Source organism: Myotis daubentonii, chromosome 13 (assembly GCF_963259705.1).
Source record: "Myotis daubentonii chromosome 13, mMyoDau2.1, whole genome shotgun sequence".
Taxonomy (NCBI): Eukaryota; Metazoa; Chordata; class Mammalia; order Chiroptera; family Vespertilionidae; genus Myotis; species Myotis daubentonii.
The window spans coordinates 14,335,676-14,354,042 of NC_081852.1; the positions used below are offsets into that span (position 1 = coordinate 14,335,676).

Genomic DNA, 18,367 nt, shown 5'->3' on the forward strand with positions numbered 1-18,367 from the left:
GAGACTACTTCATGTTTAGAGGCACCTATCAAACCAATCGTCAAGGCAAATAGAAAAAGGAAAGAACAGAAACTTTTAAGAAGAAAGGAAGATGTACATATGATTATTCAGCAAAGAAGGATTACTGCAACCAAGCATGAAAGTTAAGGCCTTGTTTTCTCACAGCCAAGAAAACAAGGAGAAAATGGACTGGTAAACATTATATAATTATTTCTTTTTTCTGTAAGAGGCGGGTATTCGTGCTCTGCCCTGAGGGGAGTGTGTTCGTGTTTATACTGTGCATAAAGGACAGTGTCTTTAGATATAAAATTGTAGAAGACAGTCGGGTACTTCACATGGATTGTTTCCCGGTATGTAATGGTCGCCCCCTAGTTAGAGAAACAGTAAAAATCTACAGGACAAACTCATTCTTCCATTCCCTTTCCAGGCTTCTGCTCTGCCTGTTCGCCTGAGCTCGCACCTGGTCTTCTTTCCAGAGCTCCTCTCTCAAAATGCATCTGCCTGCCACCATTCTGCCTCGAGCTAGAATTGAGGCAACTACATCCCAGAAATTAACTTTCCAATTCTTATCAGCAAGTAGTGGAACCCATGCAAGTTAGCTCCTGTGAAGGTGGCATAATCTAAAGATACAGGATTCTCATGAGCGTCTAAAGATAGTAACTACAGTTCATCCAGGCTTCCCAGGACCTGAAACAAGAGGGACATATGGACTAAAGGAGACTCTCCAGACAGCCTCTCTCACTCCCTCACAGGCTAAGGGCAGGCAGTTTCCTTCATCCAGGGATATGGGATGATGACATCTCTTGCACAGGGGACCTAATGAAACCAGGGGCTCCAAAGACAGACTTTGGGGCCTTAAGCAGCACATTCCCTTGGACATCAGGAATGGGGAGGACTGAGGGATCTTTTGATCCCTGTTGTTTGGCGAATCCCTCCCCAGGCTGGCTTTTGGACCAAGAAACTGGCAGGCCTATCTGAGCTGCAGTTTTTCTCTGCTGCCTCTTGCAAAGAGTGAGGACCCGAAGGTCATGGCTCAGCGCATTCCTGGACAGGAGGCTGGTGCTGAGACCTCTGTGGAGCCTGGGCTGTGACTCCATGGTTGTGCCCAAGGGAGAACCAGGCCTGAGTGTCTGTGCCATGTTGAGGATGGAGGAGAGGCAGTAGGTTGGTGGGAAATGCAAGGCTGGCAAGCATCTCCCTGCCTAGTGCATTGAGTGGCATGTGAGCTCCCTGGGCCTCAATCTCTATCTAAATTGCTCTGTCAAGGCTTCTCCCTGTTAAAGCTGGAGGAGTCAATGGTCACACAGATTCAGATCCGTGGAGCCCATTTCAGGAGCAAACACTGCAGGATCTTAGAACTGTTTTCAGTTTTGTTACTTGCCATTGTGTCCAAAGTCATTGTGGCCTGAGCACTGATCACCTAGTTCTCAAGTCCATAGAAAGCCAGACCAAATAAGAATGACAAGTCCACCTTACTCTCAAGATGGGAACCTTGAATTTAAACTACATGTAAGTCAGCGGTCTCCTGAGGGAATATAGACCCAGCCAGCATCATTTGCTTCCGCAACCAGAGGGGAAACAGCTACCAAAAACTTGCAGCATTTAAGGCCCGGCTCCAGCTGGGCTCTGCACCTGGAATTGCAGGGCCTCATTCCTGCAGGATCATCTTTCTGTGGAGCCCTAAGGCTCTGCTGTTCTCACTCTCAGCCATTCCCATGCCAGATGATGGGGACTTAGGGTTCAGGCTAATGGCCTGGCATTCGCATTCCTCAGCCCTCCTTTGTGCCCTGGGCCACCTGATTCCCTCTGTGTGGCCCTCAGAAATCCACCTGTGCCAGGTCACAGTCAGAGCTGGACTTGTGTTTGCAGGTTGCAGAGGGCCTCTGACCTGGAAGGTTGTTTGTCATAATTGTGTAACTGACCTGTGCATTAGAACTTGCCAAGAATCAGGAATTCATACCCATTAACCAGGAAGTGACCGAATGTCATCATGGCGATGTTGAAAAGTGAAGTATGCAAAGTGACGTTGTTTTTGTAACCCTGAGTACCACCTCATGTGGCTCTTCAGAGGAGTGCCAGCAGAGCTACCTGGAAGGCTTGGCAGAGTTATAGGGTCATGTTGGTTCCGCTCTGAACCCAGTGCATCAGAAGCTCAGAGACCTTCACTGTGGTAAGGTCCCTAGGCGATCCAGATGTTTGGCCAGTTTTGGAAACCACTGCTCAAGGAAATACAACCATCCTAGCAGCTCTCTGGCTGCATTTTACCTCCACAGGGAGACCCCGAAGCCAGGGGGCCAGGGCTTCTCCATCTGTGTAGCCCTTCACAAGGTGAAGAGGGTCCTGCTTAACTCCACAGTGTCAGATCCCAAATAATCTCCTTTAACTGCTCCTGTCCCACTAGTAAAACGCAACTGCTGACTCAGATCCTTCCCTCTGCATTTCCTGGTCTGCCTGCCTCCTGGCTTCAGGCAATGGGCCTGGGTCTGGAACATCTCTGCCGAGTGTCAGAGAAGGTGAGGCACCGCACAGGTGAACCCTGAGTGGGGAATTGTGCACATGAATTTGGGATCTTTGTGCATGTGTGAGAGTGTGAATTTCTGTATAGAAACCAGGAGACCCAGTGGTTGAAATTCCTAGCATCCTGCTGTTAGAAGCCTCACCCCTACCTCCCCACCTCCCACACCCAGCCTATATCCAGGTGCCTTACTCTGCACACCCTCACTGAGGAGCATTGGTTGGTGGTGTCAGGGGCTCTGGGTGAGGTATGTACATTCTTGGTCATGGACAAAGTGTTCACAAATGGCCTTGAGCTGAGCACTACAGCCCCTGGCTCAACAGAGATTGTGTGGGTGATAACACGATCCCCCTCTTGCCGGTCCTGGCTCTTATTGTCACCATTGTCCTCCCCTTCAAAGCCTTTATCTGACCATTGAATGTAAGGCTACTCCAACCCCAGTCCCCATTACAACACCCAGGTTTATTTTCTTATTGGCAGTTGTGGACATCTGAAATCATCCTGACCGTTTACCTGTTGGATTTTTTCAGTGTAGCAAAGTCATTAAGAGGACGCTGGAGCCCTGGCTGGTTTGGCTCAGTGCACAGAGCCTCGGCCTACAGACAGAAGGGTCCAAGGTTTGATCCCATAAAGGGCACATGCTTGGGTTGCAGGTTTGATCCGCTGTGAGGGTCGTGCAGGAGGCAGCCAATCAATGATTCTCTCACATCATTGATGTGACTATCTCTCTCTCCTTCTCCCGTCCTCTCTGAAATCAATGAAAATATATTTTTTTTAAATGAGGATGCTGGCTCCAGACTGCCTGTGTTCACACCCCGTGCAGCTGAGGTCCTGAGCAAGTCACACACACTCTGGGCACTGGTTCTCTTCTTGGTAAACATGGGATATGAATAGTGCCCCCCTCACAGGGCTGTGAGGAATAAATGGACTGGCACAAGCATGGCAGCCAGAAGAGCACTGGCTCAGAAGAATGCTGTGCTAGCATTCCTTCTTGGTGATACCGTGATTAGTATGATCACCTGAGTCATACAATGAAGTCCAGGGCCCATAATAGGGCTGGGGACCACCTCACCCTCCACAACTGTTGAGTGAATAAATGAATAAACAAATAAATAAAGGAACTGCAGTCCTCCAATTTGTGTGACCCCACAACCTTCTCTGGATCTTGACTCAGCTCCAAGCTGGAACCAAGATGGAAGCTGCGCAACTTATTTTGGAAATGGCTATGGGCACAGCTTCCTTTCTTGAATAACTGGGTTTAGCTGGGCAGCAAGAGCAGTGGCTTCATGCTGCCCTCTGCTGGTGCCTCTAAGACAGGGCTAGCAAACTCAGAGAGCCAACATGGAGGGCCAGGTGAGTGGTAGGGCCCTTGTCTGCAACTTCAGATGTTCCTGCTTTCTTCCCTTCTGCCCTGATTGCTATATCCAGTTAGAATGCATTTCCTAAATGCCCCTCCGCTGTAGGGCCAGGTCCAGACATACTCTCCCACTGGGTGACCAGACAGCCCTCATGTCCAGCAATCCCTGGAACTGGTGGAATTCTTTGCTCCTGGTCCTTGTGTCTCTCTCATATCCACAGCTTCACTGTGAGCTCTTTAGAGTGCCACCCCTATCCTCCTCCTTACATTCCCGCCTCATATCTCTGTGTCTAGGCTGATGTCAGAATCTCTGCAAAGATAGGACTGGCTGGTGGAGGCTGAATGTGTGGGCATCCCCTTTAGCTACCTCTGTGTATCTCTGTGACCTTCAACCAGAATCAAGCTCTATGTGTCTCTCTTCCCCGCCCTCAGGATCAGCCAGGAGAGACTGTGCACTTCTCTCAGAACCAGGTCCCTTTTTACAACATTGCTAAGTGTTTACCTCTGACCTTTGTGGTGCAAAGGAGTTCAGGCTGAGGACCTGTAACTAAGGGAACTTGAGAGACTGTCCTGGGACCCATGAGGACACCTAGGAGACCTCAGCCCACATAGAGATGGTGGGGATCTCCTGCAGGTCTCCAGTGGCGATGACATTGTTGTCCCACTAGCTGTCAGTCTGTGTTGTAACTGAACCTGGGATTCCTGGAAGCCCAGCTGATGGGAGCACCAGGATTATTGCAGGAGACCCAGAAGGTGCCTTCACTTGCTCACTGATGCAGCTCAGTGGCTCCCCCTGGTTGGGTTCCCTCAGGTCCTGTGGAGCCCTGTCCTCTTACACCAAGAACAGCAAACACTAGCACACATGTTGCCCCTCTCCTCCCCCATATCAGCAGCAGACATGGCTACTCAACTGTCATATACTCAGCCGGGATGAGACTCCAGAGCCATTTTAACCCTGCAGTGACTACCAACGGATCTGAGATGGTGTGTGGAAAAGAACCCACTTCCCAGCTCTGCCTGGTGCTTCTGCCAAGTCAGCTTCTTGTTCACCTAACAAACCATGGCATTGGGACCACAAAAGCACTATCAGAGTCCATAGGGGAGTTGCCTGTGTGACCCTTTACCCAGCAAGTTCATCCTCTGGAGAGAAAACCTTGGCCACCTGTGGTGACCCTTTCTCCTGCTCTGTCTGCAGTTCCTAGGTGAGCCTCTCCCCTTACATGAGGTCTGGTTCCCAAGCATTCCAAGGGCAGGGACCCGGAAAGGTGAAGTGCATTTAGGATGCACCATGTGGAAGGGGTCTGAGGAGTCCAGAGACAGAAGCACCCACAGTCTGAGATGGAGGATGGATAGATGCTTCAGAGATGGCTTAACACCACACTCAATGCCCATGCTTTTATTTTGCATTTTTTATATAAATATTTCTTTATTGATTTCAGAGAGGAAGGGAGAAGGAGAGAGAGATAGAAACATCAATAACAAGAGGGAATCATTGATCGGCTGCCTCCTGCACACCCCACACTGGGGACTGAGCCCACAACCCATGCATGTGTCCTTAACTGGAATCGAACCTGGGGCCCTTCAGTCTGCAGGCTGACCCTTTATCCACTGAGCCAAGGCAGCTAGAGCTATTTTGCAATTTTTAATAATGAAAGTAAAGTACATTTTCTTCTGAGTATAGCTTGAACTCTAGTCCATACATTTTTGGATGCTTATTGCTATTTAATTTGAGTTTCTTTAATTATTACTAAGATTTTACATTTTTCATGTTTCTTTACAATTGGCCATCAGTACATCTAATTTCATGAATTTTCTCATTCTTAGCTATTTCTCTTCTCATTTCTTCTTCAATAGTCATCATTTTCTTCTTGATTTATGTTATACACTTTGCAGATAAATAAGCATTTCAATTTTAATCTTACATTGCTTTATTTTTGGCAGAGAAGTTTTATATTTTAATTCTGATTTTGAATTTTATATGTAAGTAAAAAATATGATTTTATTTTTCTTCTAAATGCTTAACCATTTAACTGAGAATTATTAATTGAACCATTCATTATTTCCCTATAACCTTGGTAGTCTATTTTTATCATGCATATATGACATATATGTATAGACATACTTGGGTCCGGTTTTGGTGACCTTTATATTTGGTCCATCTATTTCTGTGTTAGTAACACATTATTACAATTATGTTAGTTTTATAAAACCTTTTAACATAAGAGGACCAACTCCATTCTCATTGTTTTTTAAGTAATTTTTCTGACTGTTCTAGGTTGTTTATTCTATCATAAGACCTCCTGATGAGGTCCTCCCAGCCTCACTCCTTTTTGGAACTGAGTCTTTGGAGAACTTAAATCCCTCTCATCCTCTTCCTATCCTCTCAGGCCTCTGTGGCCAGGACCAGGAGTCCTGGGCTTGCTCAAAACTCAGCAGCGCTTGTACCCTCCCCTTCCTGCCCCAATCCAGCCCTCTGATCACAGAACGCATTTCCTTGGCCTGAAGTTGTCATCTGACCTTTGGCCTTGTCCTGACCCTGGCCACTTACATGTGAAATGAAGCATTCAGGGAATTAATAAAAATGCAGAGAGGCTGGCAGTGGGTTCACAGTGCTATTTCCTCAGGTCAATGGGCCTGGAAATGTCTTGAAAACACTTTATTCAACCGTACAAACAGGCTTACAAATATGAAATCAGGTTTTCATTCACTCAACTCTTTCATTTTTTCACTTTGTCTTCTCACTAAACAAATATGAAAAGTAGCGTTTTGCTCAGGTAAGGACGGCCTTCATGAATCCCTCTGTGGCTCAAGGTTGTTTGAGTCAGGCAGCCCGAGAGAGACTATATTGCTTAGGTAACTGAAAGTCAAGTAGGTTAATATTCAAATTTTATGCAGTAAAGATGGGCTAGGTATGCTGCAGTGACAACCTCCAAATCTCACTCAAGCTTCAGGTAGATCCATCCAAATGATCTTCAAGAGCAGCTATTTCCCCTGCATTTGCTCAGGTTTCGGGAAATGCCGGGTTACACAACATGTTATAAGTACCGATTGCTGCTGTGCCCACCATGGCAGTGGAGAAAAGGGCGTTTCAGACGGTGCAACTGCCTTATCTGCTTCTACCCAGAAGCGACACAGGTCACAGTGTCTTGGTCTCTGAGTAGCTTGGTGATTCCACAAAGAGATGGCTCTCCTCTGTTCTCCTGGTTAAAAAGTTTTACAGACATCCACTTATTTCAAATCTTCCTGTTGAGCGCCCCTATTCTGTGCAGGGACACAGTTCTTCAGCTTATCCCTCACATCAGGGCTGTTCAGGGCTTATAGCATCTATGAGGGTATGACGAGGGGCCTGGATAGATATTTAGCTTATAAATATGTTGTCCCCTCTAGTAGATACCTGGGTTCTGGGCTCTAGTATATAAACACCGGTAGCTTGAAAAGTCAAGCACACCAGTAAGCTTGAATTAAGGATATCCGAAGACAAGAGTAATTGAGAATATTCTGAACTTAAGCAACTCAGTTCTCGGTGTTTTATGTTGAGGGAATTTAGGACAAAGATAAATATCCTAACATCAGCAAACATCAGAGAGTGCCCCACCGTTAGTTCATGATGGGAGGTGGGTTGGTTGGGTAGCAAGAGGGTTGAGAACCAGGAGGTGATCTGAGAATATACTATTGAACAGAGCAGGGGCTTCCCCATGGAGCTGCTGTGGTTGTCACCCTCTGCACGTGGAAGGACCCCAGGCTGCTCCCAGGATGTCACCTGACACTGTGAGGGTCATAGCATCTCCTGAGAGGTCAGAGTCACGCAGTCCTGGCTTCACGTGGCACCCAGGCTACTACACTAGGGACCAAGGCTACTATGGGTGGGGCAGGGCTATTACTGTTTAACACCTGTGTTCACTTCTGCCCATGAATGTGAGTGTAGGAGAGGTGTCTATACTAAGAAAGAGTGAAAACCTTAATTTTCTGATTTACTTGACTTAGTCCATGGCTTTTGTCCAGCTGCATTGTGTCTACAGAACCCAAATGACCCTCCTTACTTGCTCTCTGTGCTGGACAGAAATCAGACCCCGTGCTGGGGTGGATCTAAAGCTTTTCCTAGGGTCTGGGGTCTCAACAATCTTGGCCTTCAGCACCCCAGGATAACTCTTTTCCTATTGAGTCAGTTTTTCCATTTCCCTCCACTCTTGTCAGAGAAATAGGTTGCCTTACTTGCTGGGATGTGAAATGGTCACTGTTAGAGAGACTACCAGACCACCATGACCTTCCATGTGTCCCAATGGCCATACTGGGCCATACTGTGCTGTGGGGTCCACCCCCAAGCCTAGTCTACTGGGCCAGAGGCGGGCATCTGAGACAGGCAGATTCACTTCCACAGGAATTTTGACCTGATATCAAGCCAGAGTTTCTGATCTCTGTGTGACACATGACTTTCTGCTTGGGCAACTGAGAGCCTGAAGCAGAAGAAGGTGGTGGGAGAAGGAGGAAGAGAGGCGAGGATGCAGAGGCAGAAGCAGGGAGGCCACACAGCGCTGCTTGTGCACCGCAGTCCTTGAGCCACCTCAGAACTCCTCATTCTTTGAAAAAATGCCTCCCTGGGCTTAAACCATACCCACTGCTTTTTCCTTTGTATTTGCAATGAAATGCCTTTCTAAGCTCCCAGGTGGATGGTGGCCAGGTCTGACTCCTGAATTGAAGATTATTTGCTCCCTATTGCATAACTGACATATTTCAGAAGCTGCCATGACTTGGGTTTGTTTTTTTGTTTTTTATTTTTTTTCAGTAACAGGTAAAAGGTCTCAGCAGAGAGACTGAGCTGTGTGCTGCTGGGAGGTGTGGTTTTTGTTGTCCTTTTCCTTTTCTTTTTTTTAAACCTATCAATAATCACTTTATTTAAATTATTTTTCATTTTTAAATTATACATGACATACTGTATTATATTAACCTCAGGTGTATATCCCAGTGATTAGTCATTACATAATGTACTAAGTGATCATCTCGATCAATCTCTTCCCCACCTGACACCATGGTTATTACATGTGGCTTTTTGCTTTCAGACCTGCTGTCCTACATCTGAGGTGTGGCTGTGGAGTGGTGGGAAGAGGGGTGTGGCCTCTGATCCCTGGGAACAAAGGAGGGCTGCTTTCCTGTCTTGTTGCCTCTCCCATGAGCCTGGGCTTCATCCAGGTGTCATTCCAATTTCTTAGGCACAAGTGTCATTAAAATCAACTGGTATACAGAGGCCTTTGGTCTAAAAGTTGACACGCCAGAAATATAAGGTTTGGGATCAGATGTCCTTTCACAAGACCAGTTGTAGCACTGACATGCCTGAGGCCTTGAGCAAGTCTTCCCCTCCATCCCCCCGACCCTGTCTCTGTGGGAGGAGGAGGAGGAACTGGCCAGCTGTATCTGAGGTGGCATGGGGGAAGAACTTCCTGGACTGAGGCCAGGGCAGGGCTGGGGGTGAACCTGAGCATGGCTGGACCCTCTGTACCTGAGATCTCAGCTGGAATGGGGATTGTGCAGGTGGGACTCCCTCCCATGAGCCGACAGGCAGTCAAAATGACAGGGTAGAATGAGGTCCTGGTGAGCAGGGATGCAGAGGAGGCTACTCAACTGGGCCACACAGTCCTGCCAGGGAGGCAGATGACCTGCCAGGTCAGCCCACTTCCTGGGCTCAGGCCTTGAAACAAGGAGCAGCCACTGGAACTGCCCAGGCCTGGGGTTCCAGCTGGCATTGGCCACGGGGTCCAGGGCTCTGGGAGGTCCTGAGCAGGCATGTAATGTGGGTGTCAGGGATCTGAGCCCTGGATGGAATGAGCTCATCCCTGGAGTGAGGGTGAGGAGGGGAGAGAAAGGAGAGCTAAGGCTTGAGCAGGTCACCATTAAGTGGTCAAGAAGAGGGGGAGGGGCTAGCAAAAGCAGATGATAAGGAACTGCCTTAAGGGAGCACCACAGCAAGAGGAGGGAGTGACAGAGAGGGAGTGACAGAGGAGAGAGTGACAGAGGAGGGAGTGACAGAGCAGGGAGTGACAGAGGAGGGAGTGACAGAGGAGGGAGTGACAGAGCAGGGAGTGACAGAGGAGGGAGTGACAGAGCAGGGAGTGACAGAGCAGGGAGTGACAGAGGAGGGAGTGACAGAGGAGGGAGTTACAGAGCAGGGAGTGACAGAGCAGGGAGTGACAGGGGAAGGAGTGACAGAGGAGGGAGTGACAGAGCAGGGAGTGACAGAGGAGGGAGTGACAGGGGAGGGAGTGACAGACGAGGGAGTAACAGGGGAGGGAGTGACAGAGGAGGGAGTGACAGAGGAGGGAGTGACAGAGCAGGGAGTTACAGAGCAGGGAGTGACAGAGGAGGGAGTGACAGAGGAGGGAGTGACAGGGGAGGGAGTGACAGGGGAGGGAGTGACAGACGAGGGAGTGACAAGGGAGGGAGTGACAGAGGAGGGAGTGACAGAGGAGGGAGTGACAGAGCAGGGAGTGACAGAGGAGGGAGTGTCAGAGGAGGGAGTGACAGAGGAGGGAGTGACAGAGCAGGGAGTGACAGAGGAGGGAGTGACAGAGGAGGGAGTGACAGAGCAGGGAGTGACAGAGCAGGGAGTGACAGAGCAGGGAGTGACAGGGGAAGGAGTGACAGAGGAGGGAGTGACAGGGGAGGGAGTGACAGAGGAGGGAGTGACAGGGGAGGGAGTGACAGAGGAGGGAGTGACAGAGGAGGGAGTGACAGAGCAGGGAGTGACAGAGGAGGGAGTTACAGAGGAGGGAGTGACAGAGGAGGGAGTGACAGAGCAGGGAGTGACAGAGGAGGGAGTGACAGAGCAGGGAGTGACAGAGCAGGGAGTGACAGAGGAGGGAGTGACAGAGGAGGGAGTTACAGAGCAGGGAGTGACAGAGCAGGGAGTGACAGGGGAAGGAGTGACAGAGGAGGGAGTGACAGAGCAGGGAGTGACAGAGGAGGGAGTGACAGGGGAGGGAGTGACAGACGAGGGAGTAACAGGGGAGGGAGTGACAGAGGAGGGAGTGACAGAGGAGGGAGTGACAGAGCAGGGAGTTACAGAGCAGGGAGTGACAGAGGAGGGAGTGACAGAGGAGGGAGTGACAGGGGAGGGAGTGACAGGGGAGGGAGTGACAGACGAGGGAGTGACAAGGGAGGGAGTGACAGAGGAGGGAGTGACAGAGGAGGGAGTGACAGAGCAGGGAGTGACAGAGGAGGGAGTGTCAGAGGAGGGAGTGACAGAGGAGGGAGTGACAGAGCAGGGAGTGACAGAGGAGGGAGTGACAGAGGAGGGAGTGACAGAGCAGGGAGTGACAGAGCAGGGAGTGACAGAGCAGGGAGTGACAGGGGAAGGAGTGACAGAGGAGGGAGTGACAGGGGAGGGAGTGACAGAGGAGGGAGTGACAGGGGAGGGAGTGACAGAGGAGGGAGTGACAGAGGAGGGAGTGACAGAGCAGGGAGTGACAGAGGAGGGAGTTACAGAGCAGGGAGTGACAGAGCAGGGAGTGACAGAGGAGGGAGTTACAGAGCAGGGAGTGACAGGGGAAGGAGTGACAGAGGAGGGAGTGACAGAGGAGGGAGTGACAGAGGAGGGAGTGACAGGGGAGGGAGTGACAGACGAGCGAGTGACAGAGCAGGGAGTGACAGAGGAGGGAGTGACAGGGGAGGGAGTGACAGACGAGGGAGTGACAGGGGAGGGAGTGACAGAGGAGGGAGTTACAGAGCAGGGAGTGACAGGGGAAGGAGTGACAGAGGAGGGAGTGACAGAGCAGGGAGTGACAGAGGAGGGAGTGACAGAGCAGGGAGTGACAGAGGAGGGAGTGACAGGGGAGGGAGTGACAGACGAGGGAGTGACAGGGGAGGGAGTGACAGAGGAGGGAGTTACAGAGCAGGGAGTGACAGGGGAAGGAGTGACAGAGGAGGGAGTGACAGAGCAGGGAGTGACAGAGGAGGGAGTGACAGAGCAGGGAGTGACAGAGCAGGGAGTGACAGAGGAGGGAGTGACAGGGGAGGGAGTGACAGACGAGGGAGTAACAGGGGAGGGAGTGACAGAGGAGGGAGTGACAGAGGAGGGAGTGACAGAGCAGGGAGTGACAGAGGAGGGAGTGACAGAGGAGGGAGTGACAGGGGAGGGAGTGACAGGGGAGGGAGTGACAGACGAGGGAGTGACAGGGGAGGTAGTGACAGAGGAGGGAGTGACAGGGGAGGGAGTGACAGACGAGCGAGTGACAGAGCAGGGAGTGACAGAGGAGGGAGTGACAGGGGAGGGAGTGACAGACGAGGGAGTGACAGGGGAGGGAGTGACAGAGGAGGGAGTTACAGAGCAGGGAGTGACAGGGGAAGGAGTGACAGAGGAGGGAGTGACAGAGCAGGGAGTGACAGAGGAGGGAGTGACAGAGCAGGGAGTGACAGAGCAGGGAGTGACAGGGGAGGGAGTGACAGACGAGGGAGTAACAGGGGAGGGAGTGACAGAGGAGGGAGTGACAGAGGAGGGAGTGACAGAGCAGGGAGTGACAGAGGAGGGAGTGACAGAGGAGGGAGTGACAGGGGAGGGAGTGACAGGGGAGGGAGTGACAGACGAGGGAGTGACAGGGGAGGTAGTGACAGAGGAGGGAGTGACAGAGGAGGGAGTGACAGAGGAGGGAGTCACAGAGCAGGGAGTGACAGAGGAGGGAGTGACAGAGGAGGGAGTGACAGAGCAGGGAGTGACAGAGGAGGGAGTGACAGAGCAGGGAGTGACAGAGCAGGGAGTGACAGAGGAGGGAGTGACAGAGCAGGGAGTGACAGAGCAGGGAGTGACAGAGGAGGGAGTGACAGAGGAGGGAGTTACAGAGCAGGGAGTGACAGAGCAGGGAGTGACAGGGGAAGGAGTGACAGAGGAGGGAGTGACAGAGCAGGGAGTGACAGAGGAGGGAGTGACAGGGGAGGGAGTGACAGACGAGGGAGTGACAGGGGAGGTAGTGACAGAGGAGGGAGTGACAGAGGAGGGAGTGACAGAGGAGGGAGTCACAGAGCAGGGAGTGACAGAGGAGGGAGTGACAGAGGAGGGAGTGACAGAGCAGGGAGTGACAGAGGAGGGAGTGACAGAGCAGGGAGTGACAGAGCAGGGAGTGACAGAGGAGGGAGTGACAGAGCAGGGAGTGACAGAGCAGGGAGTGACAGAGGAGGGAGTGACAGAGGAGGGAGTTACAGAGCAGGGAGTGACAGAGCAGGGAGTGACAGGGGAAGGAGTGACAGAGGAGGGAGTGACAGAGCAGGGAGTGACAGAGGAGGGAGTGACAGAGCAGGGAGTGACAGAGCAGGGAGTGACAGAGGAGGGAGTGACAGAGGAGGGAGTTACAGAGCAGGGAGTGACAGAGCAGGGAGTGACAGGGGAAGGAGTGACAGAGGAGGGAGTGACAGAGCAGGGAGTGACAGAGGAGGGAGTGACAGGGGAGGGAGTGACAGACGAGGGAGTGACAGGGGAGGTAGTGACAGAGGAGGGAGTGACAGAGGAGGGAGTGACAGAGGAGGGAGTCACAGAGCAGGGAGTGACAGAGGAGGGAGTGACAGAGGAGGGAGTGACAGAGCAGGGAGTGACAGAGGAGGGAGTGACAGAGCAGGGAGTGACAGAGCAGGGAGTGACAGAGGAGGGAGTGACAGAGCAGGGAGTGACAGAGCAGGGAGTGACAGAGGAGGGAGTGACAGAGGAGGGAGTTACAGAGCAGGGAGTGACAGAGCAGGGAGTGACAGGGGAAGGAGTGACAGAGGAGGGAGTGACAGAGCAGGGAGTGACAGAGGAGGGAGTGACAGAGCAGGGCGTTACAGAGCAGGGAGTGACAGAGGAGGGAGTGACAGAGGAGGGAGTGACAGGGGAGGGAGTGACAGGGGAGGGAGTGACAGACGAGGGAGTGACAGGGGAGGTAGTGACAGAGGAGGGAGTGACAGAGGAGGGAGTGACAGGGGAGGTAGTGACAGAGGAGGGAGTGACAGAGGAGGGAGTGACAGAGGAGGGAGTCACAGAGCAGGGAGTGACAGAGGAGGGAGTGACAGAGGAGGGAGTGACTGGCTGGGTTGACAGTTTGGGGAGGCAGAGGCTGAGGATGATTTTGGGGACTAATTTTATCCCTTTGGATTTGGGGACTAATTTTATCCCTTTGGATTTTGGGGACTAATTTTATCCCTTTGCAATTTGGGGACTAATTTTATCCCTTGCAACTGGAAAAGCAGGCTGGCCCCTTCTTCCTCTGACAGAGCAGCCAGTGAAGCCAATTTCGCATTTTATTCTGAGAGAGGAGTTCCATGGGAGCCCTTGGCTGGCCTCATCCCACAGCTCTGTGCAGAAGCCTGGCCACAGAGCCCTCAGCTCTTCCTTGTCATGTCAGCAGCACACCTGTCATGGCCAGGCTCCTGGACCACGGCTGCCCCACCCACCCCGAGGGTTCAGAACTCGCAGATCACAAGGCGCTTCGCTCCACAGGGCACATCGTTCCACTTGCCGTTGCTGAACATCTCCACACAGTCCTCCTTGCCGCTATCGTCGTTGGGCTCCCCAGGGGCCCAGTTGGAATAGACCAGGGACGCCCCTCCTGGGTAGGTGAACCTGCCCTCCTTCCAAAAGTCAGTCATGCTCAGGAACGCAGCACCACTGTTCTCCAACTGGACCAGCTGTTGCAAGGCGTGGTTCTCAGCTGTAGAGCGTGGGGAGGGCAGCTGCCCCCCGGCCTGTGAGCACATTTGCCGTGCCTGGTAGAAACTTTTTACAAAGCCTGCTGTCTTGAAGACCTTCTGGCCAACATCTCGGCCTTTGGGATAGAGCTCCACTAGGAGAAGAGGACAGTTAGGTTGGAGTTCCGGGGGCACCTTCCAACACTGGGTGGATCTAAGACCTTTGTGTTCTAACCAGAGCCCCAGGCCTCTCATATAGGGCCTCAAAGCACCAGGGAGGAGAAAGGTGAGACCCTGGCTCCAGGGTGCGCTCTGGGAGGTGGACCTGCCTGTCTAGTTACAGGTGAGAACACTGGGCTCAGAGAGGTTAAGTAAGAGGCTCAACTCCATGTGACCATCACATGCAGAGTTGGGGGATCACTCTTATCTGATCTCACACTAGAGCTGAGATGTGCTCTTTCTTTTTCACCCCATGTTGCATGGCAGAATCGGTTTCCCAGTTACTGGGTGGGACTGGGAAGCTTTGGCGTCATGCAGCGAAATGGCACAGCAGCCTCTGAGCTCTGGAAAGAAGGACGGTGCTCCCTCTGATCTCACTGTGGACCCTGCATAACAGCAGGGCATGTGGCATTGACAGGGAGGTCCGTGCCGCGTGTGGGTGTGGGAAAGAAGAGGAGAGGGTGGGCCATCTGAGGGCAGTGCTGTGCTAATCTCTGCACTGTGTGCGCCCAGTGCTGGCCTCCAGGTGTGCATGTGGGGGAGGCTGGAGAGCTGGGAGAGAGGACAAGGACAGCTGAGAGGTGTGCATGGGCGTCAGGGGCAGGAGAGAGTCAGTGCTGGAGAGAGGCCTGTCTGGGAGTCAGAGGGCCAGGCATTCAGCCCTGCCTTGACCATGACTGTCCAGGTGGACAAAGGAAAGTCACTTCCTTTTTCGGGTTTCCAGTTCCTCATCTCTAAGATGGGAATACAATTTATAAAAGCATCACCTGTGTGACATTCAACTATATGTTTTCATTCTACCTCATTTTCCATTCTCTGCGCGCGGGGGCGTGTGTGTGTGTGTGTGTGTGTGTGTGTGTGTGTGTGTGTGTGTGTCTTACAATACATTTTTATTGATCTCAGAGAGGAAGGGAGAGGGAGAGAGAAATAGAAACATCAATGATGACAGAGAATCATTGATTGGCTGCCTCCTGCATGCCCCGTACTGGGGATCAAGCCCACAGCTCGTTCACATGCACTGACCAGGGATCAAACCATGATCTCCTGGTTCATAGGCCAACGGTCAACCACTGGGCCATGCTGGCCGGGCTCATTTTCCATCCCTTTGACTTCTGGGTTCGTGCATAGAAGCCTTCAGGGCTCCTGAGAGGGCTGTGCTCCAGCCCCAAAGGGGCTGCACACGGATCCACTGTGACCCTTCCACAAGGGCTCAGGGGGCAGACTCTCCACAGGCTCAGGAGGGCACCCAGAGCAGCCCTGGACAGGAGTTCATCTGCCATTCACTACATGCACCCGGGTGGATCTGTGTGCATACATGAACATGGCCACGTGTCCATCTGAAGGTACATGGGAGCACTGAAGGCCCACCTGGTGTGTGTGAATATGTGCGTGTGCTCATGGGTGTACAGGACGTGAGGTGAGTAATGACATGTGTGTAATACACACACGTGTATCAGGTGTATACCATGAATTTTCCGTTGTTTGCATCAGTGTGCATGTGAGGGAGTGAGCACACATGCATGTTTGTGGAGAGAGGGAGACATACCAAATGCTTAAAACCTCACCCTTGGTACGTGGGTACTTAGTGGTTTTAGATACATAGGAGCTAACTCCATGTCTAACCCCTGTGTGCTCTCCTCCTTCAGAAACTCCTCTTTGGATCAATGAGATTTGCTGAATGATTTGAGCTCAAAGCTGACATAGGGAAAACGGGGAGGAGGGGGGGAAATTAGGGACTGAGGTGGAGATGCGCACAGGCACAGGCACTGGGCTGTGCTGCTGGAGCCCCTGACTCCTCAGCACCCAAGTAGGGAAGAGTCTCCACCATGAACACCCAGGGAGGAGTGGGAGAGCCCAGCACTGGGCAGAGCCCAGAGGCAGCCTGCCCCCTGCCAGACCCAGGGCCTGTCTCAGGTGAGACTCTCAATGTCCATATGCCAAGGTCAGACCCTCACAGCCTTGAATGCAAGCACAGCTTCCCAGCCCCAACTCTCAGGACAGTGTCAGGAGTCACTGCTGCTGTGAGCTGGGCAACAACATCTTGAGGGCTTTGCACACCTAGCCCCATAGAGATAAGAAATGCATCCTGGGTAGTGGGGTGTCCAGGGACCAGCACAGGTTGCAGGAGGGAAGGTCTGAACTGCACTGGGCTTGGGGCCTTGATCTGGCTAGGGTCACAGGGGGCTGTGATGGTGGGGGCTGGAGCTGGCAGCCTTGACCATGCTGATGCCAGCCCACGGAGCTGATGTAAGGGCCACACCCTGTTCCGTGTCTCTTGAATCTGCTTCCAGCCCCTGGAACATGTGGCTGCTCTGCTCTGCCCCACCCTATGCTTAGCCCCAGGTCCTGCCCCAGTCCCAGGTCCAGCCCATCATCCAAACCCACTAGCATCCTAGAGCCCCCAGTCCTAGAACCAGGCCTGTCTCAGGCCCGGCCTACTCCAAACCCAAACACAGACCCTGCCTGGGGCTTGCCCTCAGCAACTGGCTCAGGTTCAGGTCCAGATCCAGGAACTCACCTTTCTTATACTGAAGGAGGGCTCCCTGCAGTCGTCTTACCTGCCCCTGCAAGGCCTCTAGATGCCGCCACAGAGCACTGATGTCTGCAGGAGAGAGAGGCCCAGTGAAGACCAGTCCCTCACAGCCAGAGATCGGCTCAGAGTCCGGGTCCCAGGGGAAGGGTGCTCAGTGACAGGCTTTCCTGGGGGAGGGTAAGGAGCTGGACCCCAGGAAGCCCACAGCCACTGTCACAGCTGCCCCTGCAAATCCAGGGTCTCCACGCTCACCAGGGTCACCTTTCTCCCCTTTGAGACCTAGGGGGGCCTCTTGTTCCTGCAGAGCCCTGCACGCCTGGGGCACCCACTTCTCCTGAGGAAGGAACAGATTGGGACAAAAGCTGCTGAGAGTGTCTGCAGGCTGGATGATTTCCTCAGCTCCACGTGGAGAAGGGGAACCGGGGGGCTGTGCACCCCACTGTCTGGGCTCCTCCAGATGTGGAGGTTTGGGGGGGCAGGGGCCACAGCAGGGCCTGCCAGTGGAGATGGCCTGGCTTCACTGCACACTGAGTATCTTTAGGTCACATAATGGTTGCCATTGTCACTCCTCCCTCTCCCTTCCGGACCTCCACACACCAACCTCCTACCTTTGGGTCCAGGCTCTCTTTTGGGGGTTGGTTTACCTTGGGGTCCTACATCCCTCTGTATTCTTGAGGGACCATCTCTCCCAGCCGGCCCATGCACACCTGCAGGTCCCGGAGGTCCTGGGAAAAGGAGCAGCCAGTCAGTGCACGGCGTCTTCTTAGAAGGGGGAGAGCGTGAGAAGGTGAGAGCAGTCATAGAGGTCAGAGAACAGCACCATCCTACAGACGCCACCCAGCAGTATTACCGCCTTCCCTGTGTTAACCCAGCACCACCCGCAGGGCACCCTCCTTCCTGGGATGTGTATGTGCATCCTCTTGCATGGCCTAGTGGCAGGCATTGCAGTCCACGCCCACTGCTCACCACGTGGCCCCGAGTCTCCCTCCAGTCCAGGTTCTCCAGCAGAGCTATTGTCCTCTTTGGGGACATCCAGCATCCCGATTAGCCCTGTACCTCCTGGTGAACCTGTAGCAGCAGAAGAAATGGACATGAACCTGGC

General features: G+C 52.6%; 1 protein-coding gene and 1 long non-coding RNA gene across 3 annotated transcripts in view; one reads left to right on the forward strand and one right to left on the reverse strand.

Moving 5' to 3' along the window:
• The window catches only part of LOC132214781 (uncharacterized), a 43,981-nt gene that overhangs the window by 14,453 nt on the left and 11,161 nt on the right, over window positions 1-18,367 (forward strand). The window lies entirely within an intron of this gene.
• LOC132214774 (pulmonary surfactant-associated protein D-like) overlaps window positions 14,113-18,367 on the reverse strand; it is a 79,981-nt gene continuing 75,726 nt past the window's right edge. The window contains exons 3-6 of one of the 2 annotated variants that reach the window (XM_059662204.1): window positions 18,232-18,333; window positions 17,910-17,990; window positions 17,251-17,334; window positions 14,113-14,668 (exon numbers count right to left, since the gene is read on the reverse strand). In XM_059662204.1, the coding sequence (XP_059518187.1) occupies window positions 14,289-14,668; window positions 17,251-17,334; window positions 17,910-17,990; window positions 18,232-18,333 (647 nt within the window). In that variant the 3' untranslated portion in view covers window positions 14,113-14,288. The remainder of the gene's footprint in view (window positions 14,669-17,250; window positions 17,335-17,909; window positions 17,991-18,231; window positions 18,334-18,367) is intronic. The other variant, XM_059662200.1, reaches the window with a different exon arrangement.